The 25,817-nt window shown below is 48.8% G+C and overlaps 1 protein-coding gene across 2 annotated transcripts in view; it reads right to left on the bottom strand.

Moving 5' to 3' along the window:
• tonsl (tonsoku-like, DNA repair protein) overlaps positions 1 to 25,817 on the bottom strand; it is a 99,310-nt gene that overhangs the window by 31,964 nt on the left and 41,529 nt on the right. For both annotated transcript variants that reach the window (XM_078535850.1, XM_078535854.1), the window contains exons 11-17: positions 17,629 to 17,815; positions 16,557 to 16,618; positions 13,803 to 13,892; positions 12,336 to 12,408; positions 6,241 to 6,404; positions 4,628 to 4,748; positions 1,585 to 2,606 (exon numbers count right to left, since the gene is read on the bottom strand). In XM_078535850.1, the coding sequence (XP_078391976.1) occupies positions 1,585 to 2,606; positions 4,628 to 4,748; positions 6,241 to 6,404; positions 12,336 to 12,408; positions 13,803 to 13,892; positions 16,557 to 16,618; positions 17,629 to 17,815 (1,719 nt within the window). The remainder of the gene's footprint in view (positions 1 to 1,584; positions 2,607 to 4,627; positions 4,749 to 6,240; positions 6,405 to 12,335; positions 12,409 to 13,802; positions 13,893 to 16,556; positions 16,619 to 17,628; positions 17,816 to 25,817) is intronic.

The following is a 25,817-nucleotide window of genomic DNA, read 5'->3' as shown; positions in this document are numbered from 1 at the left end:
ATAAACGACATAGATGACTATGTGGGGGGTAGGTTTAGTAAGTTTGCGGATGACACAAAGATTGGCCGAGTGGTTAACAGTGAGGTTGTGTGTCTTGGGCTACAGGAAGATATAGATGGAATGGTCAAATGGGCAGATAAGTGGCAGATGGAATTTAAACCTGAAAAGTGAGGGGTGATACACTTTGGAAGGAGTAATTTGACAAGGAAGTATTCAATGAACGGCATGACACTAGAAGGTCTGAGGAACAAAGGGACTTTGGCATGTGTGTCCATAGATCTCTGAAGGCAGAGGGGCATGTTAGTGGGGTGGTGAAAAAGGCATATGGGACACTTGCCTTTATCAATCGAGGCATAGATTACAAAAGTAGGGAGGTTATGTTGGAGTTGTATAGAACCTTGGTGAGGCCACAGCTGGAGTACTGTGTGCAGTTCTGGTCGCCACATTATAGGAAGGATGTGATTGCACTGGAGGGGTGCAGAGGAGATTCACCAGGATGTTGCCTGGGATGAAACATTTAAGTTATGAAGAGAGGTTGGATAGACTTGGGTTGTTTTCATTGGAGCAGAGAAGACTGAGGGGCGACCTGATCGAGGTGTCCAAGATTATGAGGGGCATGGACAGGGTGGATAGGGAGCAGCTGTTGCCCTTAGTTGAAGGGTCAGTCATGAGGGGACATAAGTTCAAGGTGAGGGGCAGGAGGTTTAGGGGGGATGTGAGGAAAAACTTTTTTACCCAGAGGGTGGTGACGGTCTGGAATGCACTGCCTGGGAGGGTGGTGGAGGCGGGTTGCCTCACATCCTTTAAAAAGTACCTGGATGAGCACTTGGCACATCATAACACTCAAGGCTATGGGCCAGGTGCTGGTAAATGGGATTAGGTAGGTAGGTCAGGTGTTTCTCACGTGTCGGTGCAGACTCGATAGGCCGAAGGGCCTCTCCTGCACTGTGTGATTCTGTGATTCTATGAGGGGTGTGGACAGGGTAAATAGTGAGAAACGGTCCCCACTCAAGAGAGCATCAAGAACTAGAGGATACAAATTCAAAATAATTGGCAAAAGGAGTAAAAATGATGCAAGGAAAAATTGTTTCACCCAGAGGGCGGTTGGAGTCTGAAATGAACTTCCTGAGAGAGCGGTGGGGGCAGGTTCAATCGAGGTATTCAAAGGGGGAGTTGGATTGCTTCCTGAAAAGAATGTGCAGGGTTAAGGGGATAGGCAGGGGAGTGGGATTAGGCAGAATGCTCCTTCAGTGAACCAGTGCAGACTCAATGGGCTGAATGGCCTCCTTCTGCACTGTAAACATTCAGTGATTCTGTGAACCAGAGAGGATCGATTGGTTACTGAGCAGAGACCTGTTAAATACTGAGTGACTGGATTGAAGGATTAATGACTATGACCTGTTAACTACCATGGCACTAGATAGGAACGAAGGCTTACTGAATGGTGAACTATCGAGTAACTAGAGAGAGCGAATTGAGGGATTACTGGAGGGGAAGGTTGCTGTATGGAACGTGTCTCCGGTAAGGGTCAGTATGTGGAGGCGAGGGGCTGTGAAATAAAGAAGGAAGAGTTTCACATGTTACCGATGAATTGGAAGGTGCTGTCGGTACACGAGTTGTGCAGATGATCTCAGATGTACGAGGAACAAATGTATTGGCGATGGTCCTCGCGTTGCCCCTTTGGTTTCTAGTCCGCCCGACGACAGCCCTGTCCACTATCTGGGTCATGCGCATCTGCCTCGATCGCTTTCTCTGCAGGGTGAGCCTCTCAGTGGGTTCAGGGACCCCTGAACTCAGGCAGAGCTGGTCTTCGCTGCTGTGGCTTGGCTCCTCTGGCCCAGTGGTGCCACCCAGCCAGCAGTGTTCCCGCGGTCTCTTCTTGGGCCGGTTGCTGCCTAGGTCATCCTCCAGCCAGCTGTCCTCCACATACTCGCTTTCGGGGATCAACGCCGATTTTCTTGCCGGTGGCTCAGTGTTAAGCGATGGCTCTGCTAAAGCTTGGGATAAAATCCTGGACTTTGCGCTCCCTAAATTCCGGATAGCCCGCAGATAGGCAGACGTCCCGGCACTGGGAATATCCAAGTCGCCTTCCTGCCCTGTCCTGGGAGAATGCCACTCACTCGCCTCTTCCTGACTCGAACTCTCATCATCGGTAAAGCCTGCCAACTGACCACCATCAGTTTTCGCACTTCCGGGGTCAGCGGGTAACCTCTGCCCTATGACCCCGTGCCGTATCTTCGCTGGTCGGAATACCTCAACAGGGACATCCTCTTCAGAAGACTCCTCCTCAGCTAGAGCGGAACAATCCAGCTGGTTCTGAGCGGTCCTCTGTGTACTGGACATCAGAGGGATCCTAGGGCCACTGGTCAAGCCAGCAGCACAGCTGTGGGACAGTCTGTGGATCACCCTCCCCTGGGTCAGAGGAGCTGTGCCTAAATTCTGCCTCTTTCCACATGAGCCTCCCGAGTCCCTCTGGTAATTTCTGCTCTCCACTTCCACAGGACAAGTGCTAGAAGGGGGGACACGTGATTCGATTGGTTCAAGCGACTGTGAACTTTCAGAATCAAACAGATCGCTCTCTCGAAAATCCTGAACAGGCGGCACTTCTGAGGAGAGGAATAAAAGCACATGATAACCTTTCACAAATAGGAACGAGAATAAAGCTCCCTCTACACTGTCCCCATCAAACACTCCCAAGACAGGTACAGCACAGCGTTAGATACAGAGTAAAGCTCCCTCTACACTGTCCCCATCAAACACTCCCAGGACAGGTACAGCACAGCGTTAGATACAGAGTAAAGCTCCCTCTACACTGTCCCCATCAAACACTCCCAGGGCAGGTACAGCACGGGGTTAGATACAGAGTAAAGCTCCCTCTACACTGTCCCCATCAAACACTCCCAGGGCAGGTACTGCACAAGGTTAAACTTAAACTTCCTTCAACATGTTTCCAGTCCTGTAGTGCTGGTTGCTAAGAGAAGCCCCTGGTTTTTCATTTCCTTATCCTCATGACGCCCTCCCACCACCCAGAATGAGAAACCGATTTGGGAGATAGGTCAGCGCAGTCACCAAGAACCAGGAAGGGAGCGACAGGCTGGGGCTCTTTTCTCTGGAAAAAAGGGCAGCTGAGGGGCTACTTCATAGAGCTCTTGAGAATTGTAAAAGGTTTTGATCGAGTGGATACAGAGAGAATGGTTCCTCTTGTGGGGAAGGGCAGAACTCGAGGCCGTCAATATAAGACAGTCACCAATACCTCATTCGGAGAGCTGGTGCAGACATGATGGGTTGAATGGCCTCCTTCTGCTCTGTAACAATTCAGTGACTCTAATAAATCCAATGGGGAATTCAGGAGAAGCGTCTTTACCCAGAGTGGTGAGAATGTGGAACTCGCTCCCACAGAGAGTGGTTAAGGTGAATAGAATAGATACATTTTAGAGGAAACTGGATAAACACAAGAGGGGAGAACGCAATAAAAGGACATGTTGATGGGGTCAGATGAGGAGGGGCGGAAGCTAGACGAGTATGAGGGAGAAGGGGATATAGGGTTAAGATGGTAGGTTTAGAAGAATGAGGATAGGAGGAGGCTCGAGTGGATTATAAATAACAGCATGGGTACAACGGGATATAGATCGTTTGGAGACTTGGGCAGAGAAATGGCAGATGGAGTTTAATCCGGACAAATGCGAGGTAATGCATTTTGGAAGGTCTAATACAGGTAGGAATTATACAGTAAATGGCAGAACCCTTAAGTGCATCGAAGGGCAGAGGGATCTGGGTGTACAGGTCCACAGGTCACTGAAAGTGGCAACGCAGGTGGATAAGGTAGTCAGGAAGGCATATGGCATGCTTGCCTTCATCGGCAGGGGTATTGAGTATAAAAGCTGGGAAGTCATGCTGCAGCTGTATAGAACCTTGGTGAGGCCACACTTGGAATATTGCGTGCAATTCTGGTCACCACATTACCAGAAAGATATGGAGGCGTTGGAGAGGGTGCAGAGGAGGTTTAGCAGGATGCTGCCTGGTCTGGAGGTTATTAGCTATGAGGAGAGGTTGGAGAAACTCAGATTGTTCTCACTAGAGTGACGGAGATTGAGGGCGACTTGATAGAAGTTTACAAAATTATGAGTGGCGTGGACAGAGTAGATAGTCAGAAGCTTTTTCCCAGGGTGGAAGAGTTAATTACTAGGGGACATAGATTTAAGGTGAGAGGAGAAAACTATAAAGGAGATGTGCAGAGCAAGTTTTTTACGCAGAGGGTAGTGAGTGTCTGGAATTCGCTGCCAGAGGAGGTGGTGGAAGCAGGTACGATAGTGGTGTTTAAGAGGCAGCTTGACAAATACATGAATAGGATGGGAATAGAGGGATACGGACCCTGGAAGTGCAAAATGTTTTAGTTGACGGGCAATATGATCGGCGCAGGCTTGGAGGGCCGAAGGGCCTGTTCCTGTGCTGTACTTTTCTTTGTTCTTGGGACTGGTTGGGCCGAGTGGTCTGCTTCTGTGCCGTGTATCCTGTCGGTGTGGAGCTGAACCAAGCTCAGTGGGATGGGGAATATGTTGCACCCCACCTCACTGGTCAAGTAGCAATTGGCTATGAAACAGGTATTGAGCTCTGGGTCACTCCTCACCTCTGTTGGAGCTGCCCTTCAGCAGTCTCTCCACGTGTTTACACTGCTGCTTGGTGTCCTGGTCAAGGTGCTTGAAGTAAGTCTGACGCCACTTGTGCAGACTATCCAGGGGGGTCTGTCCCTGAGGATCAAACAGAAGAAACAAAATATTCGGTGAGAGATGGACTCACATCCTGTGGAACACAGCTGAACATCAGGCAAGATTCAGAAGAGTGGAGTTTGATTGGGATCAATTAACACACAATTATATTTCTTATTATCCACTTAATCTTTAATTTAAAAAAAAAATCAATCACGAGATGTGGGCATCGCTGGCTGGATCAGCATTTATTGCCCACCCCTAATTGCCCTTGAGAAGGTGGCGGTGAGCTGCCTTCTTGAACCACTGCAGTCCATGTGGTGTAGGTACACCCACAGCGCTGTTAGGGAGGGAGTTCCAGGATTATGACCCAGCGACAATGAAGGAACGGCGATATATTTCCAAGTCAGGACGGTGAGTGACTTGGAGGGGAACTTCCAGGTGGTGGTGTTCCCAACTATCTGCTGCCCTTATCCTTCTAGGTGGGAGTGGTCGTGGGTTTAGAAGGTGCTGTCTAAGGAGCCTTGGTGAGTTCCTGCAGTGCATCTTGTAGATGGTACACACACTGCTGCTACTGTGCGTCGGTGGTGGAGGGAGTGAATGTTTGTAGATGTGGTTCCAGTCAAACAGCTGCTTTGTCCTGGACGGTGTCCAGCTTCTTGAGTGTTGTGGGAGCTGCACTCATCCAGGCAAGTGGGGAGTATTCCATCACACTCCTGACTTGTGCCTTGTAGATGGTGGACAGGCTTTGGGGAGTCAGGAGGTGAGTTACTCTTCGCAGGATTCCCAGCCTCTGACCTGCTCTTGTAGCCACAAAATTTATACGGCTAGACCTAATCAAGAGACGGAATTTGGCAATAATTCCCAGACAAAATTCCCATAAATCAGCAATTGGAGCTAACAAGGGAAGGAAGATAGGAGTGAAGCCATGGTCAGTAAGAGAGCCCCATAACCAAACCTATCCAAACCCTGTGGATCAGGAATTCCCAACTGTCACCGACCCGTGCATCCGCAACTGTCTCTGCTCCCAGCCCCCGTGTTCCCAACCATTCCCAGCCATCGCTGCTCCCGACCCTGGCGTTCCCGGCCGGCCCCACATTCCCAGTCATCGCTGCTCCCGACCCTGGCGTTCCCGGCTGGCCCCACATTCCCAGTCATCGCTGCTCCCGACCCTGGCGTTCCCGGCCGGCCCCACATTCCCAGTCATCACTGCTCCCGACCCTGGCGTTCCAGGCCGGCCCTGCTCCAGACTAACATCGCTCCCAACCCCTTCATTCCCAACCGGCCCCGCATTCCTGGCCGTCGCTGATCCCGACCCTGGCGTTCCCGGTTGGCCCTGCTCCCGACCCTGGTGTTCCTGGCCGGCCCTGCTCCAGACTGTCACTGCTCCCAGCCCCCTCGTTCCCAACCGGCCCCGCATTCCCGGCCGTCACAGCTCCCGACCCCGGCGTTCCTGGCCGGCCCTTCTCCCGACCCCAGTGCTCCCGGCGGTCACTGTTCCCGACCCCGGTGTTCCTGACCGTCACTTTCTTACCATGGCATTCCTGACTGTCACAGATGCTCCTTTTTGAATCAGTAATTCAGCGACATCGAAATGTCCACAGTTGATGGCATCATGAAGAGGTGTGATCCCCTCACAGTGCGGTCCACCGGGGTCATTCACATTCACCTGGTGATCCAAGAGCAAACCGACAATTTCTGGGGAAGACAACGGCTGTGATTTAAAATCCCGGAGGCATGGGTCAGTGCCTGGCTCTTGTTACCATTTTGCTAACTCTCCTTTATACTGGGCTCCAGCGGACTGAGTTCAGCCATGTTAACAGCAGACCACGTGACTTAGGGACAGCTGCTTAAACCCCTGGCTCACTCCTAAACAAGGAAGAGTCATCATTTGTCCAGTGAGCCCTCGGTCACTGCCAGCTGTCTAATCTCTCTCCTCTCCCCATGGTAGCCTCTCTTCATATCCTCACGGTCAGCACTGCTCTGAACTTCCCTCTCATTTGCCCTGAGATCCTGTTCTATGCACTCTTCCTCTGCCCACATTCTCTGTAAAAATCAAAATTAATATCATATTCCAACCAGCTCGCCTGTGTCCAATCTGTCAGATGCCTGTGATTTCATAGGATTGTTCCAGCGCATCATGCCTGTGCCAGCCCACAATCAGCAATTCACCTAGTGCCATTCCCCCACCTTCTTCCCTGTAACCCTGCACATTCTTCCTTTTCAGATAACAGTCTAATTCCCTTTTGAATGCCTCGATTGAACCTGCCTCCACCACACTTTCAGGCAGTGCATTCCAAACCCTAATCATTCGCTGTGTGTATAAGTTTTCCCCCCCATGTCTCCATTGCTTCTTTGGCCAATTACTTTAAAGCTGTGCCCTCTGGTTCTCAATCCTTCCATCAATGGGAACAGTTTCTCCCTATCTACTCTGTCCAGACCCCTCATGATTTTGAACACCTCTGTCAAATCTCCCTCAGTCCCAACTTCTCAAATCTAATCTTCATAACTGAAGTCCCTCATCCCTGGAATCATTCTTGTGAATCTTTTCTGCACTCTCTCCAATACCTTCACATCCTTCCTGGAGTGTGGTGCTCAGAATTGGATGCAGCGCTCCAGCAGACTCCAAACCAGTTCTATACAAGTTTAACTTAACCTCCCCACTCCTGTACTCTGTGTCCCTATTAATAAAGCCTAGGATGCTGTATGCTTTATTAACTGCTCTCTCAATCTGTCCTGTCACCTTCAATGACTTATGTACATATACACCCAGGTCCCTCTGCTCCTGCACCCACTTTAGAGTTGTACCCTTCATTTTATACTGTCTCTCCAGGTTCTTCCCACCAAAATGAATCGCTTCACATTGAGCTTCATCTGCCAGTTGTCTGATCGTTTCGCCAACTTGTCAGTGTCCTTTTAAAGTTCGACACTGTCCTCCTGACAGTTCACAATGTTTCCAAGTTTTGTATTGTTAGAACCATATCTCTCAAGGCTAAATGTTTCCTTTACTAAATGGGAGGATTTGGCGTGATCCGGACTCTGGATTTTAACCTAGGATTTTTTTTAAAAAACAAGGTCATAAGCTCGACTTGGAACTGTTAATAAGTCAGCCTCTTCCAAGCAATCACCTGACTTTTATGGTACTTGAAGGTCTGGGTTGTTTGTTTCCATCTGCAATCACTTTAATTAACGGAGAAAAATAAAACTGAAAAGGAAGGTTGGTAAATCGCTGGAAATCACATGAAGAGAGGGAAAACACGGAGGTTGTGAACCTGCTTGTTTTGAAGGCAGTCTTGTTGGAGAACAAGCTGAGAAAAGAAGGCTACCCTGGCTGGGTCCCTCTCTCTACCTTGCCTCAAATTGTGGGTGGCTATCAACCTGCGGCCAGAGAACCCTCGTGAGTGTGACCAGTCTGCATTTGGAGCGGCAAAGCTGAGATCAGTGGTGAGAACTTCCAGACATCCACCGGGACCTTCACACGAGGGAACTCCAGGTCAACAGCGTTGAGACCCTGCGGACTTTATCCTTTATTTTATAACGCTCATCCTCCGAAGCCCATCTCTGCAGAGAGACTCTCTATCTGTTTGTCCTATGTTTGTCTGTGTGTGTGCTGGGCGAATTCTTTAGGAAGAGATAGATACTTATACTTCCTGACTACAACTGCATGTTAATCAGTTCTTGAAACTCGTTTAAAAGGAGTTTTGTTTTAAAATAAATTAATCATTGAGTGTTTTGAAAGAAGCCTGGTCAGAGTCTCTTTCCTTCTGGGTACTCGAGGTACAGGTACACAATTAGCCATTTCAGTGAGAAGATTAAACATTTGAATTAATGGTATGGCCTGTGGAGTAGTGGGGCTTGATAATTCACGTCCTCCTCCCATCCCGGTCATAGCAGCATTGCCCACAAATTTTGAAATTGTGCCTTGTGCACCAAGGTCTAGGAACCGGTAGATGTAGTGTATTTGGATTTCCAGAGGCATTCGATAAGGCGCCACATAAAAGGTTATTGCACAAGATAAGAGCTCACAGTATTGGGGGCAATGTATCAGGGTGGATTGAGGATTGGTTAACACACAGAAGACAGAGTCAGGATGAATGGGTCTTTTTCAGGTTGGAAAGATGTAACTAGTGGATTGCCAAAAGAATCGGTCCTAGGGCCTCAATTATTTACTATCTCTATTAATGACTTGGAGGAGGGGGCAGAGTGTAATATATCCAAATTTGCTGATGATACAAAAATAGGTGGGAGGGCATGTTGTGATGGAGACATAATGAATCTGCAAGGGGGTATTGACAGGTTGAGTGAGTGGGCAAAAACTTGACAGATGGAGTTTAATGTAGGAAAGTGTGAGGTCATGCATTTTGGTAGGAAGAATCAAAAGGCAGGCTATTATTTAAATGGCGAGAGATTCCAAAAGTGCAGCAGAGAGGGATCTGGGTGTTCTTGTGCATGAAACACAAACAGTTAACATGCAGGTGCAGCAAGTAATTAAGAAGGCAAATGGAATTTTGGCCTGTTTCACTAGGGGGTTGGAGTTTAAAAATAGGGACGTCTTGTTACAACTGTACTGGGTGTTGGTGAGGCCGCACCTGGAGTACTGTGTACAGTTTTGGTCCCCGTATTTAAGAAAGGATATACTGGCATTGGAGGCAGTTCAAAAGAGGTTCACTAGGCTGATTCCTGGGATGAAGGGGTTGACTTATCAATAACCACTAAACAGGTTAGGCCTTTATTTATTCGAGTTTAGAAGAATGAGGGGTGATTCTGAGGGGGTTTGACGGGGTTGATGTTGAGAAGATGTTGAGATGTTTCCACTCGTGGGGGAATCTCGAACTAGGGGACGTAGTTACAGGACAGGGGGACACTCATTTAAAACTGAGATGTGAAGGAATTTCTTCTCCCAGAGGGTAGTTAATGTCTGGAATTCTCTACCCCAGAGAGTTGTGGAGGCTAGATCACTGAAAGTATTTAAAGAGGAGGTATATAAATGTTTGAAATATCGGGGAGTTGAGGGCTATGAGGAGCTGGCACGAAAGAGGAGTTGAGGCCTGGGGCAGAGCAGCCATGATCTTATTGAATGGCGGGGCAGGCTTGAGGGGCCAAATGGCCTAATTCCTGCTCCTATTTCTTATGCTCTTATGAAACAAAGCTACATACTCAGCAGTCAATCAACTCATAGTGTTCCTGAGATGTTACAGTTTGATATGTTTCCTTTCACTTTTTCAGATTCCAGCGCACACCCCCAGACCCGTCCTCTCTAACTCCCGATTCCCCTCCCCCGTCCCCTCCAGCTCCCGATTCCCCAGCCCCGTCCTCTCCAGCTCCCGATTCCCCTCCCCCGTCCTCTCCAGCTCCCGATTCCCCAGCCCCGTCCTCTCCAGCTCCCGATTCCCTTCCCCCGTCCTCTCGAGCTCCCGATACCCCTCCCCGTCCTCTCCAGCTCCCGATTCCCTTCCCCCGTCCTCTCGAGCTCCCGATACCCCTCCCCGTCCTCTCCAGCTCCCGATTCCCCTCCCCCGTCCTCTCCAGCTCCCGATTCTCCTCCCTCGTCCTCTCCAGCTCCCGATTCTCCTCCCTCGTCCTCTCTAACTCCCGATTCCCCTCCCCCGTCCCCTCCAGCTCCCGATTCCCCAGCCCCGTCCTCTCCAGCTCCCGATTCCCCTACCCGTCCTCTCCAGCTCCCGATTCCCCTACCCCGTCCTCTCTAACTCCCGATTCCCCTCCCCCGTCCCCTCCAGCTCCCGATTCCCCAGCCCCGTCCTCTCCAGCTCCCGATTCCCCTCCCCCGTCCTCTCGAGCTCCCGATACCCCTCCCCGTCCTCTCCAGCTCCCGATTCCCCTCCCCCGTCCCCTCCAGCTCCCGATTCCCCTCCCCCGTCCTCTCCAGCTCCCGATTCCCCTCCCCCGTCCCCTCCAGCTCCCGATTCCCCTCCCCCGTCCTCTCCAGCTCCTGATTCCCCAGCCCCGTCCTCTCCAGCTCCCGATTCTCCTCCCCCGTCCTCTCCAGCTCCCGATTCCCCTCCCCCGTCCTCTCCAGCTCCTGATTCCCCTCCCCCGTCCTCTCCAGCTCCCGATTCCCCTCCCCCGTCCCCTCCAGCTCCCGATTCCCCTCCCCCGTCCTCTCCAGCTCCCGATTCTCCTCCCTCGTCCTCTCCAGCTCCCGATTCTCCTCCCCCGTCCTCTCCAGCTCCCGATTCCCCTCCCCCGTCCTCTCCAGCTCCCGATTCCCCAGCCCCGTCCTCTCCAGTTCCCGATTCCCCTCCCCCGTCCTCTCCAGCTCCCGATTCCCCTCCCCCGTCCTCTCCAGCTCCCGATTCCCCAGCCCCGTCCTCTCCAGTTCCCGATTCCCCTCCCCCGTCCTCTCCAGCTCCCGATTCCCCTCCCCCGTCCTCTCTAACTCCCGATTCCCCAGCCCCGTCCTCTCCAGCTCCCGATTCCCCTCCCCCGTCCTCTCCAGCTCCCGATTCCCCACCCCCGGCCTCTCCGCCCCCGTCCTCTCCACCTCCCGATTCCCCTCCCTCGTCCTCTCCAGCTTCCGATTCCCCTCCCCCGTCCTCTCCAGCTCCCGATTCCCCTCCCCCGTCCTCTCCAGCTCCCGATTCTTCGCCCCCGTCCTCTCCAGCTCCCGATTCCCCTCCCCCGTCCTCTCCAGCTCCCGATTCCCCTCCCCCGTCCTCTCCAGCTCCCGATTCCCCTCCCCCGTCCTCTCCAGCTCCCGATTCTACCCCCCCGTCCTCTCCAGCTCCCGATTCCCCTCCCCCGTCCTCTCCAGCTCCCGATTCCCCTCCCCCGTCCTCTCCAGCTCCCGATTCTACCCCCCCGTCCTCTCCAGCTCCCGATTCTCCGCCCCCGTCCTCTCCAGCTCCCGATTCTACCCCCCCGTCCTCTCCAGCTCCCGATTCTCCGCCCCCGTCCGCTCCAGCTCCCGATTCTCCGCCCCCGTCCCCTCCAGCTCCCGATTCTCTGCCCCCGTCCTCTCCAGCTCCCGATTCCCCTCCCCTGACTGCTCCAGCTCCCGGTTCCCCTCCCCTGACCGCTCCAGCTCCCGACTCTCTCCTCGTGCGCCCCAACTCCCGACTTTCTCCCCTCCGCCCTCTCCAGCTCCTGATTCTCCGCCCATCCACTCCAGCTCCCGACTCCCCCGCCGTCCCTGTCCTCTCCAGCTCCCGATTCTTTCCCCGTCCTCTCCAGCTCCCGATTCTTTCCCCGTCCTCTCCAGCTCCCGACTCTCTCCCCTCTACCCACTGCAGCTCCCGACTCTTTTCCCTGGGTCCGCTCAGCTCACGTGCTCTCTCCAGGAGCCTGGGCTACAATTTACCCCCCTCCCAACTGCTCCTGCCTCCTCTCGGTTTCACTGCTGCTTCAGACTCTGGCTTCAGGTAATCTCCTTTTCTGTTGTGGGACTTTCCCTGTAACTATCCTGTTGCTGGTTGTGATGATGAACCTTTCCCTTCACCTATCCTGCTGCTGCTGGTCAGACACTCCAATCTGTGTTTCTGTGAAAGGCTAAGACCTCCCGTCTCTCTCCCCCAGCAAGCAAGAGTCAGGTGAACTTCCAGCAGAGCTCCGACTTTGCTGTGGTCGGTGCTCTCCACTCTCGGACAGTTTCCAACGGGAAGGAGGACTCACCCAGATGGCCATGGTTGCAGGCTTCGTGTAATGGTGTCCAGCCACAGTAATCTCTGGGATTCAGGGGGTGGCCCTGAAACAACAGGAAGTCAACCGGTAATTTGAAACTGGCTCAAAGTCACTCAGAAATAAGAGACTGTTTAGGAACACATCTCGTTTGCTGACAGCACAAAGATCTAAGGGGCTATCGTAAGAAACGTTAGTAGGTATAGCATCACACCACCAGGCAGAAAGGTCGTTTCTTCTCTCTTTGGACAACCCTAGAAATGTCGGAGTCTCCTGGTTCAGGCTTCCACGTTGACAGTCAATAGGACGGTGTCTTGTCCCCTCTTATCTATACAAGCGTCCAGTAAAGGCTGACAAGTAGCTCCCAGTGTGAGGGAAACTAAAAGATCACCTGGAGCTGAAGTGATGCACGAGGGTGGGCAGGGGAGGGAGGGAGGGAGGGAGGGAGGTGACACTTTGGGTACCTGTCCTGCAGTCAATGGCTGGAGCCAGTGGAACAAGTGGAATTCGTTGACGACACAAAGATAGGTAGGAAAGTAAATTGTGAAGAGGAAGTTAGGAGGCTACAAAGTGACATAGATAGTGAGTGGGCAAAGATCTGGCAAATGGATTATAATGTGGGAAAATGTGAAATCGTTCATTTTGGCAGGAAGAATAAAAAAGCTCATTATCTAAATGGTGAGAGGTTGCAGAGCTCTGAGATTCAGAGGGATCTGGGTGTCCGAGTGCATGAATAACAAAAGGTTAGTATGCAGGCACAGCAGGTAATTAGGAAATCTAATAGAACGTTATCATTTATTGTGAGGGGAATTGATTACAACAGGAGGGAGGTTATGCTTCAGTTGTACAGGGCACTGGTGAGACCACACCTGGAGTACTCTGTACAGGACTGGTCTCCTTATTTAAAGAGATATGTAAATGCATTAGAAACAGTTCAGGGAAGGTTTACCAGACTAATATCAGGAATGGGTGGGTTGTCTTATGAGGAAAGGTTGGACAGGTTAGGCTTGTATCTGCTGGAATTTAGAAGAGTAAGGGGTGGCTTAATTGAAACTTTTAAGATCCTGAGGGGTCTGGACAGGGTGGATGTGGAGAGGGTGTTTCCTCTTGTGGGAGAATCTAGAACCAAGGGTCACTGTTTAAAAATAAGGGGTTGCTCATTTAAGACAGAAATGAGGAGAAAAATTCTCTCTCAGAGGGTTGTGTAAGTCTTTGGAACTCTCTTCCTCAAAAGGCGGTGGAAGCAGAGCCTTTGAATATTTTTAAGACAGAGCTAGAAAGATTCCTGATTAACAAGGGGGTGAAAGGCTATCGGGGGTTGGAAGGAATGTGGGACAGAGTATCAACTGCGTCAACACTGGGCAACAGAAGCTAGCACCTGTATAATGACAGTCTAGTACAGAGGAAAAGGAAATCAGATAAGCGGACTAAACTCTCGCCCTCAGGAGATGAGCACTTTACCTTCTCCACCAGACACTGGACGTGTTTCAGATTGCCCTCGATGCACGCTCGGTGTAACACTGTCTCCCCCTTCTCATTCCTGCGGTTCCACTGTAGACACACAAACAGTGATATACCCATCCTGCCAGTCACAGCAGCAACGAATCCTTCATACACTCTCACCATTGGTTTAGATCAAGCATACACACTTGCTGGTGTCATATACATTCAACATCATTACAACATCGTAAACATCCCTAGGTGCCACACAGGAGTAATCATTGGACACAATGAAGCCATATAAGCCATTATTAGGTCAGGTGAAAAAAAGTTTGGTCAAAGAGGAATATTTTAAGAGGCGTCTTAATAGAGAGAGAGAGAGAGAGAAAGAAAGAGAGAGAAAGAAAAAGGAGAGAGAGAGAAAGAAAGAGAGAGAGAAAGAAAGAGAGAAAGAAAGAGAGAAAGGGAGAAAGAGAGAGAAAGAGAAAGAGAGGAAGAGAGAGAGAAAGAAAGAGAGAGAAAGAGAGAGAGAGAGAGAAAGAAAGAGAGAAAGAAAGAGAGAAAGAAAGAGAGAAAGAAAGAAAGAGAGAGAGAGAAAGAGAGAGAGAAAGGAAGAGAGAGAGAGAAAGAGAAAGAGAGAGAGAGAAAGAGAGAGAAAAAGAGAGAAAAAGAAAGAAAGAGAGAGAGAGAAAGAAAGAGAGAGAAAGAGAGAAAGAAAGAGAGAGAAAGAGAGAAAGAAAGAGAGATGGAGGGAGGGGGTTTGGGGGTGGGTGGGGTAGGAAAGAGGCACAGAGATGTTTAGAGGGGGAATTCCAGAGCTTAGAACCCAGGCAGCTGAAGGCACAGCCGCCAATGGTGCAGTGATTAAAATCAGGGATGGGTAAGAGCTCAGCATTAGAGGAACATAGCTATCTCGACAGGTGGTAGGGCTGGAGGGGATTACAATAGAGATAGGGAGGGGTGAGGCCATGGAGGGATTTGAAAACAAGAATGAAAACCATACATTATCTATATACGCAACACATTATATATAATATTGACTGTTTTATATATACATGATATAAAATATACACATTCTGGAGACTGGGTGGTGCTGTGGGTCATACATTGGATCTCAGGTAGGAATCGAACCCAGGTTGAATGCCTTCTACAGGCTGTAAGGAGATAATGGGCAGTCACAACATTGCTAGTATGTGCAGGATAACAGGAAGTTAAGTAGTAGGTGAGGTAAGGTAAGGGTAATACAGTAATTCTGGGGAACTTTACGTAAGCTCAGAAACAAATTTGTGGTCATCATGTAGAGGATGAATTAATGGAATACATACAAGAATGCATACTTTACTAGATCAGTATGTTGAGGAATCAACTAGGCAACTGTCCATTTAGATCTAGCATTGTGTAATGTGAAATGGTTACTCAATCATCTTGCAGTAAAGCAGCCTCAGGGGAATATTGACCAGAAACTGAACTGGACCAGCCATATAAATACTGTGGCTACAAGAGCAGGTCAGAGGCTAGGAATCCTGCAGCGAGTAACTCACCCCCTGACTCCCCAAAGCCTGTCCACCATCTACAAACCACAAGTCAGGAGTTTTTTAAAAAATTCATCCACAGGATGTGGGCTTTGCTGGCTGGGCCAGCATTTATTGCCCTTGAGAAGGTGTTGGTGAGCTGCCTTCTTGAGCCGCTGCAGTCCATGTGGTGTAGGTACACCCACAGTGCTGACAGGGAGGGAGTTCCAGGATTTTGACCCAGCAACGGTGAAGGAACGGTGATATATTTCCAAGTCAGGATAGTGAGTGACTTGGAGGGGAACTTCCAGGTGGTGGTGTTCCCATCTATCTGCTGCTCTTGTCCTTCTAGATGGTAGTGGTCATGGGTTTAGAAGGTGCTATCTCAGGAGCCTTGGTGAATTCCTGCAGTGCATCTTGTAGATTGTACACACTGTTGCTACTGTGCGTTGGTGGTGGAGGGAGTGAATGTTTGTGGATGTGGTGCTGATCAAGCAGCTGCTTTGTCCTGGATGGTGTCCAGCTTCTTGAACGTTGTGGGAGCTGCACTCATCCAGGCAAGTGGAGAGTATTCCATCACACTCCTGACTTGTGCCTTTGTAGATGGTGGACAGGCTTTGAGGAGTCAAGAGGTGAGTTATTCATTGAGTGTGATGGAATACTCTCCACTTGCCTGGATGAGTGCAGCTCCAACAACACTCAAGAAGCTCAACACCATCCAGGACAAAGCAGCAAGCTTGAATTGGCACCCCTTCCATAAACATTCACTCCCTCCACCACTGATGCACAGTAGCAGCAGTGTGTACCATCGACAAGATGCAATGCAGCAACTCACCAGGGCTCCTTCGACAGCACCTTTGAAACCCACAACCACTACCATCCAGAAGGATTAGGGCTGCAGACACATGGGAACACCACCATCTGAAAGATCCCCTCCAAGCCACTCATCATCCTGGACTGGAAATATATCACCGAGATGAGGAGAAATTTCTTCACTCAAATGATTATGAATCTTTGAATCTTAGAAAGCAAATGGATGCTCAGTAGTTGAATGTACTCAAGATGGAGACGGATAGATTTTTGGACACTAAGGGAATTAAGGGGCATAGTGCAATAAAGTGAAGTCGACATAGAAGAATCTTTTGAGTGATGGAGTAGGCTTGAAGCGTTGAATGGCCGACTCCTGTTCCTATTTCATATGTAACAGTAACCTGCCTCCAATAGGGAGACAGAGTGGGCACAGAGCAGCTATATAATGACTTACCTGGTTAATCTTTCTCCGCCCATGGACAGATTTCTCATAACCTTCTATGCCATCATCATCATCTAAAAAACAGAATAATAGTTAAGACATCAACTCAGGCTCTCTAGAGGCTGGGTAGCCAAATACAGCACATGCCGGAGGGAAACAAAGAATCTTTAGTGTTAGTATAGTGTTAGTATAGTTATCATATAGCTCATCATCACTGAGTCTTAGTGAGGGGGGCAGAGGCTGCACAGTGGGAAACATATAGGTGTTACTCACTATTGGAGCCTCTCTACAGCTCTCCAGCACTGGATATATATAAACCTACCTCCATTGGGTATACATGCGGCCTCCATAGGGAAATGCTTTATGTGGCCGCCCATGGGAAATGTACTCTATAACGCACACAAAACCTGTCCCACTCTCAGGTACTAGCTCCCCTACCCCTCCCTCTTTTACACACATGCACAGCTACTATAGAAAATATAGTGTGTACAAAACACTTCTTCAATAGGGAGCATACTGCATACATAGACACTCCATCCATAAGAAACCTTTCTGTTCATTTATTGATGGGGTGTGGGCATCACCCATCTCTTGTTGCCCTTGAGAAGGTGGTGGTGAGCTGCCTTCTTGAACCGCTGCAGTCCATGTGGTGTAGGTACACCCACAGTGGTGTTAGGGAAGGAGTTCCAGGATTTTGACCCAGTGACAGTGAAGGAACGGCGATATATTTCCAAGTCAGGATGGTGAATGGCTTGGGGGTGAACTTCCAGGTGGTGGTGTTCCCATGTGTCTGGGGCCCTTGTTCTTCTAGATGGTAGAGGTCATGGATTTGGAAGGTGCTACCTAAGGAGCCTTGGTGAATTGCTGCAGTGCATCTTGTAGATGGTACACACTGCTGCTACAGTGAGTCGGTGGTGGAGAGAGTGAGTATTTGTGGATGGGGTCCCAATCAAGTGGGCTGCTTTGCCCTGGATTAGCACCCCACCCACAAACATTCACTCATGCTTTAATACCTCCAGTGGTGGAGTGTATCATCTGCATAAGCCTTTCCCAGTGTCAGAACTGTGCCACCTGCTCCACATACCACTCTCAGAGAGCTCCAGCTCACTATCTTCCAGAGGTTCACTGTTTTCCATTTCATCTGCCTCGCTCTCATCGCCGCTCTCACTGCCCAGTGCCTCCGAAAGGTCCTCAAGCTGGGCAAGGGTGACATTAGCCTCGGGGTGACCCATCTTCTCTTGTGCCGTGTGAAGAAGCTTTGCTGCTCGGAGCTGCAGGAAGGAAGACAACACGGTTAATCCTGGCCTAATACAGTGACAGGTCAGGGACCAAGGGATCTAACGGCAGTCAAGGAATCCCTGACCTCATGTAGAAGTGGGGGGTGCAAGTGTGTTGGATCGGCAGAGCAATCACCAGGCACTTAAAGTAATTCTCCGTCACCATACAGCAGGTAGACACCATCTAAAAGCAAAATACTGCGGATGCTGGAAATCAAACAAAAACAGAAATTGCTGGAAAGGCATTTAAATTAATAGGTGGGGTCAGAGTAAGGAAGACTTTAATAGAGTATAAATTAAGGTCGCAGCGCATGTATGTAAATGCACAGGGAGTGGTGAACTATAGGTGCAGATTGCCAATGTGGAAACATGATGCTGGGGCTATAACAGAGACCTGGCTCAAGGAAGGACAGGGCTGGGTGTCAAATATTCCTGGATATAAGGTGCTCGGGAAAGGCAGGAAAGGAAGGAAAGTGAGAGGGGGTGATAGTGTTGGTTAAGGAGAGCATTGCAGTGCTGGAGAAAGAGGATGTCCCTGAAGGGTCAAGCACAGAATCTCCTTGGCTACAGCTAAGGAACAAAAAAGGTGCAATTACATTACTTGGTGTAGTCTATGGGTCACCAACTAGTGGGAAGGATGTAGAGGTACAAATCTGCAATGAAATTACAGAGAGGTGCAAAAATTATGGAGTACTTATAATGGGGGACTTTAATTATCCGAATGTAGACTGGGACAGTAGTAGTGTAAAGGGCAGAGAAGGGCAAGGGATAATAGAGTGCGTTCAGGAGAAGTTTCCAGAGCAGCATGTTCCCAGTCCGATGAGGATGGAGGCACTGCTAGATCTGGTTCTTGGGAGTGAGGTGGTCCAAGTGGATCAAGTGCCAGTGGAGAACATTTAGGGGACAGTGATTGTTATATCATAAGGTTTAGGCTGTCTATCGAAAAGGGCAAAGGGCAATCCAGAGTAAGGGTAATTAAATGGGGGAAAGCCAACTTCAATGGGGTAAGAATGAATTGGGGCCGAACAAATTGGAGTCAAAGGGTGCGGGAAAAACAGTAGCTGATTAATGGGCTACCTTCAAAGAAGAAATGGTTCGGGCACAGTCAAGGTATATTCCCTTAAAAGGTGAAGGTAGGGCAAACAAACCCAGAGCTCCCTGGATCATGAAGGTGGAATTTAAGATCAAGAAGAAAAAATGTGCTTATGACAGGGGTCAGGTAGAAAATACGATTGGGAACCAGGCTGAACACAGAAGTTCAGAGGGGAGGTGAAAAAGCAAATAAGAGATGCAAAGAGGTAGCATGAAACAGAGTGCAGCTGACAAACTGAGTGAAGACTTGAAGTTTGGAGAGGGGACCATAAGGTATAGGAGCAGAAGTAGGTCACTTAGCCCATCCAGTCTGCTCTGCCATTCAATGAGGTCATGGCTGATCTGATAATCCTCAACTCCACTTTCCTTCCTGTCATTTCCCCAAAGCCCTCGATTCCCTTACTGATTAAAAATCTGTCCATTGCCACCTTGAATATACCTAATGACCCAGCCTCTACAGCCCTCTGCGGTAAAGAATTCCACAGATTTACTACCCTCTGAGAAGAAATTCCTCCTTATCTCTGGTTTAAATGAGCAACCCCTTATTCTGAGATTATGCCCTCTGGTCCTAGACTCTCCCATAAAGGGAAACAACCTCTCAGCATCTACCCTGTCAAGCCCCCTAAGAATTTTATATGTTTCAATAAACATATTCTCACTCTTCTAAACTCCAATGAGTACAGGCCCAAACTACTCAACCTCTCCTCATAAGAAAATCCCTCCATATCCAGAATCAACCTAGTGAACCTTCTATGGACTGCTTCCAATGCCAGTATATCTTTCCTTAAATAAGGGGACCAAGGCTGTTCTCAGTATTCTAGCTGTGGTCTAACTAGTGCCTCATATAGTTTTAGCAGGACTTCCCTATTTTTATACTTCATTCCCTTTGAAATAAAGGCCAACATCCCATTTGCCTTCCCTATTACCTGTTGAACTTGTATGTTAGCTTTTTGGGATTCATACACAAGGACTCCCAAATCCCTCTGTGCTGCAGCTTTCTGCAGTCTTTCTCCATTGAAATAATATTCAGCTCCTCTATTCTTCCTGCCAAAGTGCATAACCTCACATTTTCCCACATTAGATTCCATCTGCCACGTTTCTGCCCACTCACTGAACCTATCTATATCCCTCTGTAGACACTGTAGGTGTGTCATTCTCACCACTTGCCTTCCCATCTTTTTTTGTATCATCTGCAAACTTGGTGATAGTACATTCACTTCCCTGATCCAAGTTATTAATATATATATTGTAAATAATTGAGGCCCCAGCATTGATCCCTGTGACACTCCGTTAGTTACAGGTTGCCATTCTGAAAATGCCCCCCTTATCCCAACTGTCGTCTATTAGTTAGCCAATCCTCTATCCATGTTAATATACTACCCCCAACACCATGGGCTCTTATTAAGTAGCCTTACTTGCGGTACCTTATCGAGCGCCTTTTGGAAATCCAAATATATTACATCTACTGGTTCCCCTTTATCTATCCTGCCTGTTACCTTCTCAAAGAATTCTAATCAATTTGTCAGGCATGATTTCCCCTTCATGAAGCCATGCTAACTCTGCTTGATTATATTATGCATTTCTAAATGCTGTGCTATTACATCCTTTATAATAGACTCTAACATTTTCCCAATGACAGATGTTAAGCTAACTGGCCTATAGTTACCTGTTTTTTGTCTCCCTCCCTTTTTGAATAAGGGTGTTACATCGGCAGTTTTCCAATCCTCTGGGACTTTTCCAGAATCTAAGGATTCTTGGGAGATTACTACCAGTGCATCCACTTTCTGTAGCTACTTCCTTTAATATCCTAGGGTGCAACCCATCAGGTCTTATTGGCCTATAGCCCCATTAGTTTCCAAAGTACTTTTCTCTGGTGATAGTCATTGTATTTATTTCCTCCCTCTCTTTTGCCCCTTGATTATTTGGTATTGGAATGCTATTAGTGTCTTTTAGCATGAAGACTGAAGCAAAGTATTTATTCAACTCCTCTGCCATTTCCTGGTTCCCCATTATTATTTCCCCAGCCTCATTCTCTAAGGGGCCTATGTTCACTTTAGCCTCTCGCTGTTCCTTTTTATATATTTAAAGGAGCTCGTACTGTCCGTTCTTATATTACAACACAAGTTTACCCTCAAAATTTGTTTTCTCCCTCAATGTCTTTTGGTCATCTTTTGTTGGCTTTTAAAACTTTCCCAATCCTCTGGCTTACCATTAATCTTTGCCACATTGTATGTTTTTTCTTTCAATTTGATACTATCCTTAACTTCCTTGGTTAACCATGGTTGGTTTATCCCCTTCCTAGAATCCTTCTTCCTCACTGGGATAAATCTTTGTTGAGAGTCATGAACTATTTTCCTAAATGTCTGCCATTGTTCATCAACTGTCTTTTCTGCTAAACTCCTATCCCAGTCCACTCCAGCCAACTCTGCCCTCATTCCATTGTAATGACCCTTATTTAAGTTTAGCACAGATGTTTCAAACCCAAGTTTCTCACTCAAACTGAATGCTAAATTCTACCATGTTATGGTCACTGTTTCCTCGGGGGTCTTTTACTCTGAGATCACTTATCAAACCTGCCTCATTACATATTACTCGATCCAAAATAGCCTGATCCCAGGTTGGACTCGCAACATATTGTTCTAGGAAACTGTCCCAAATACACTACGAATTCTTGCTTGTGGCTACCTCTGCCAATTTGATTTTCCCAATCTACATGAAGATTAAAGTCACCCATGATTCATGTACTGCTTTTTTACATGCCCCCATTATCTCCTTATTTATTCTCTGTCGTACAGTATAGCTACTGTTCGGGGGCCTACAGACTACTCCCACCAGTGTCCTTCCCCTTGTTATTTCTTACCTCCATCCATACGGATTCTACATCTTCCGATCCAAGATCCTTTCTTGCTATTGTACTTATTCCATCTCGTACTAACAAAGCTACCCCACTACCCTTTCCTTCCTGCCAGTCCTTTTGAAAAGTCACATACCCCTGAATATTTAGTTCCCAGCTTTGATCTCCTTGTAACCATTTCTCCGTAATGGCTATAAGATCATACCCATTAACCTCTATTTGTGCTGTTAATTTATTTGTTTTTTTTCCCAAATACTATGTGCATTTAAGTAAAGAGCCATTAACTTTGTCTTTTTACCATTTTTCCCCCTTTGACCCCATTTGCTGCTTTTTTTAAATGTTTGCACACTCTGTCCCTTCCTGTCGCACTCTGGGAATCATTTACCTAAATAGCTGCCCAGCTAGTGAAGGGGGGAAGGAGTTGTTCGTTTCATCTTCCTAACACCGTAGAAATTGGTTCTTGCTTTATAACAGGGGAAGGAGCTAGCTGTTTGGTGAGTATCTGGTAAGTGGTTAAGTTCTATTCTTTGTCTCTCCTAATTTTTTCTCTCAGAGGGTAGTGAGTCTTTGGAACTCTCTTCCTCAAAAGGCGGTGGAAGCAGAGTCTTTGAATATTTTTAAGGCAGAGCTGGATAGATTCTTGATTAACAAGGGGGTGAAAGGCAGGAACATGGGCGTGAGGTTACATTCAGATCAGGCCATGATCTTACTGAATGGCAGAGCAGGCTCGAGGGGCCAAGTGTCCTACTCCTGCTCCTAATTCGTATGTTCATAAAAGAGACCGACAGCTAACATAAAAGGGAATCCCAAAGTCTTCTATGGGCATATAAATAGTTTGTCCTTTAGGGAAGGAAATCTGTCCTCCTCCCCTGGTCTGGCGTACATGTGACTCCAGACCCACAGCAATGTGTTTAACTCTTAAATGCCCTCTGAAATGGCCTAGCAAGCCGCTCAGTTGTAACAAGCTGCTACAAAGACACAAAAAAAATGAAACCGGATGGACCACCCGGCATCGACCGAGGCACCGGAAACGACAACGGCAATCTCAGCCCTGTCGACCCTGCAAAGTCCTCCTTACTAACATCTGGGGGCTAGTGCCAAAATTGGGAGAGCTGTCTCACAGACTAGTCAAGCAACAGCCTGACACAGTCATCCTCATAGAATCATACCTTACAGATAATGTCCCAGGCACCACCATCACCATCCCTGGGTATGTCCTGTCCCACCAGCAGGACAGACCCAGCAGAGGTGGCGACACAGTGGTATACATTCAGGAGGGAGTTGCCCTGGGAGTCCTCAACATCGACTCCGGACCCCAGGAAGTCTCATGGCATCAGGTCAAACATGGGCAAGGAAACCTCCTGCTGATGACCACGTACCGCCCTCCCTTAGCTGATGGATCAGTGCTCCTCCATGTTGAACACCACTTAGAGGAAGCACTGAGGGTGGCAAGGACGCAGAATGTTCCCTGGGTGGGGGACTTCAATGTCCGCCACCAAGAGTGGCTCAGTAGCACCACTACTGACCAAGCTGGCCGAGTCCTAAATGACATAGCTGCTAGACTGGGTCTGCGGCAGGTGGTTAGGGAACCAAGAGGGAAAAACATACTTGACCTCATCCTCACCAACCTGTCTGCCACAGATGCATCTGTTCATGACAGTATCGGTAGGAGTGACCACCGCACAATTGTTGTGGAGACGAAGTCCCGCCTTCACATTGAGGATACCCTCCATCGTGTTGTGTGGCACTACCACCATGCTAAATGGGATAGATTTCAAACAGATCTAGATCAAAACTGGGCATCAATGAGGTGCTGTGGGCCATCAGCAGCAGCAGAATTGTACTCAAACACAATCTGTAACCTCATGGCCCGACATATCCCCCGCTCCACCATTACCATCAAGCCAGGGGATCAATCCTGGTTCAATGAAGAGTGCAGGAGGGCATGCCAGGAGCAGCACCAGGCATATCTAAAAATGAGGTGTCAACCTGGTGAAGCTATCACACAGGACTACTTGCATGCCAAACAGCATAAGCAGCAAGGGATAGACAGAGCTAAGTGATCCCACAACCAACGGATCAGATCTAAGTTCTGCAGTCCTGCCACATCCAGTCGTGAATGGTGGTGAACAATTAAACAACTCACTGGAGGAGGAGGAGGACCCACAAAAATCCCTATCCTCAATGATGGAGGAGCCCAGCATATCAGTGTAACAGATAAGGCTGACGCATTTGCAACAATCTTCAGCCAGAAGTGCCGAGTGGATGATCCAACTCTGCCTCCTCCAGAGGTCCCCAGCATCACAGATGCCAGTCTTCAGCCAATTCGATTCACTCCATGTGATATCAAGAAACAGCTGAAGGCACTGGATACTGCAAAGACTATAGGCCCTGACAATATTCCGGCAATAATACTGATGACTTGTGCTCCAGAAATTGCCGCGCCCCTAACCAAGCTGTTCCAGTACAGCTACAACACTGGCATCTACCCGGCTATGTGGAAACTTGCCCAGGTATGCTCTGTACACAAAAAAGCAGGACAAATTCAACCCGGCCAATTACCGCCCCATCAGTCTACTTTCGATCATCAGTAAAGTAATGGAAGGGGTCATCAACAGTGCTATCAAGCAGCACTTGCTTAGCAATAACCTGCTCACTGATGCCCAGTTTGGGTTCCGCCAGGGCCACTCAGCTCCTGACCTCATTACAGCTTTGGTACAAACATGGACAAAAGAGCTGAGCTCCTGAAGTGAGGTGAGAGTGACTGCCCTTGACATCAAGGCAGCATTTGACAGAGTGTGGCATCAAGGAACCCTGGCAAAACTGGAGTCAATGGGAATCGGGGGAAAAACTCTCCGCTGGGTGGAGTCATATCTAGCACAAAGGAAGATGGTTGTGGTTGCTGGAGGTCAATCATCTCAGCTCCAGGACATCACTCAGGAGTTCCTCAGGGTTGTGTCCTCGGCCCAACCATCTTCAGCTGCTTCATCAATGACCTTCCTTCCATCATAAGGTCAGAAGTGGGGATGTTCGCTGATGATTGCACAACGTTCAGCACCATTCGTGACTCCTCAGATACTGAAGCAGTCCATGTCCAAATGCAGCAAGAACCTGGACAATATTCAATATCCAGGCTTGGGCTGACAATTGGCAAATAACATTCGCGCCACACAAGTGCCAGGCAATGACCATCTCCAACAAGAGAGAATCCAACCATTGCCCCTTGATGTTCAATGGCATTACCATCACTGAATCTCCCACTGTCAACATCCTGGGGGCTACCAATGACCAGAAGCTGAACTGGACCAGCCATACAAATACTGTGGCTATAAGAGCAGGTCAGAGGTTAGGAATCCTGCAACGAGTAACTTGCCTCCTGACTCCCCAAAGCCTGTCCACCATCTGCAAGACATAAGTCAGGAGTGTGATGGAATACTCCCCACTTGCCTGGATGAGTGCAGCTCCTACAACAGGGAAGAAGCTGGACACCATCCAGAACAAAGCATCCCGCTTGATCGGCCCCCCATCCACAAACATTCACTCCCTCCACCACCAACGCACAGTAGCAGCAGTGTGTGTACCATCTACAAGATGCACTGCAGGAATTCACCAAGGCTCCTTAGACAGCACCTTCCAAACCCACGTCCACTATCATCTAGAAGGACAAGGGCAGCAGATAGATGTGAACACCACCACCTGGAAGTTCCCCTCCAAGTCACTCACTATCCTGACTTGGAAATATATCGGCCGTTCCTTCACTGTCGCTGGGTCAAAATCCTGGAACTCCCTCCCTAACAGCACTGTGGGTGTACCAACACCACATGGACTGCAGCGGTTCAAGGAGGCAGCTCACCACCACCTTCTCAAGGGCAATTAGGGATGGGCAATAAATGCTGACCCAGCCTGTGAAGGCCACATCCCGTGAATGCATAAAAAAGGGTGGTAAGAGGAGGAGTAGGGCTGATTCAGGATCAGAAAGGGGATTTACACATGGAGGCAGGAGGCATGGCTGAGGTGTTAAATGGATACTTTGCATCTGTCTTTACCAAG

The sequence above is a fragment of the Cetorhinus maximus genome, chromosome 3 (genome assembly GCF_964194155.1).
Source record: "Cetorhinus maximus chromosome 3, sCetMax3.hap1.1, whole genome shotgun sequence".
Taxonomy (NCBI): domain Eukaryota; kingdom Metazoa; phylum Chordata; class Chondrichthyes; order Lamniformes; family Cetorhinidae; genus Cetorhinus; species Cetorhinus maximus.
Note: the sequence above shows the minus strand (reverse complement) of the source record. Positions and strands in the feature narration are given on the sequence as shown.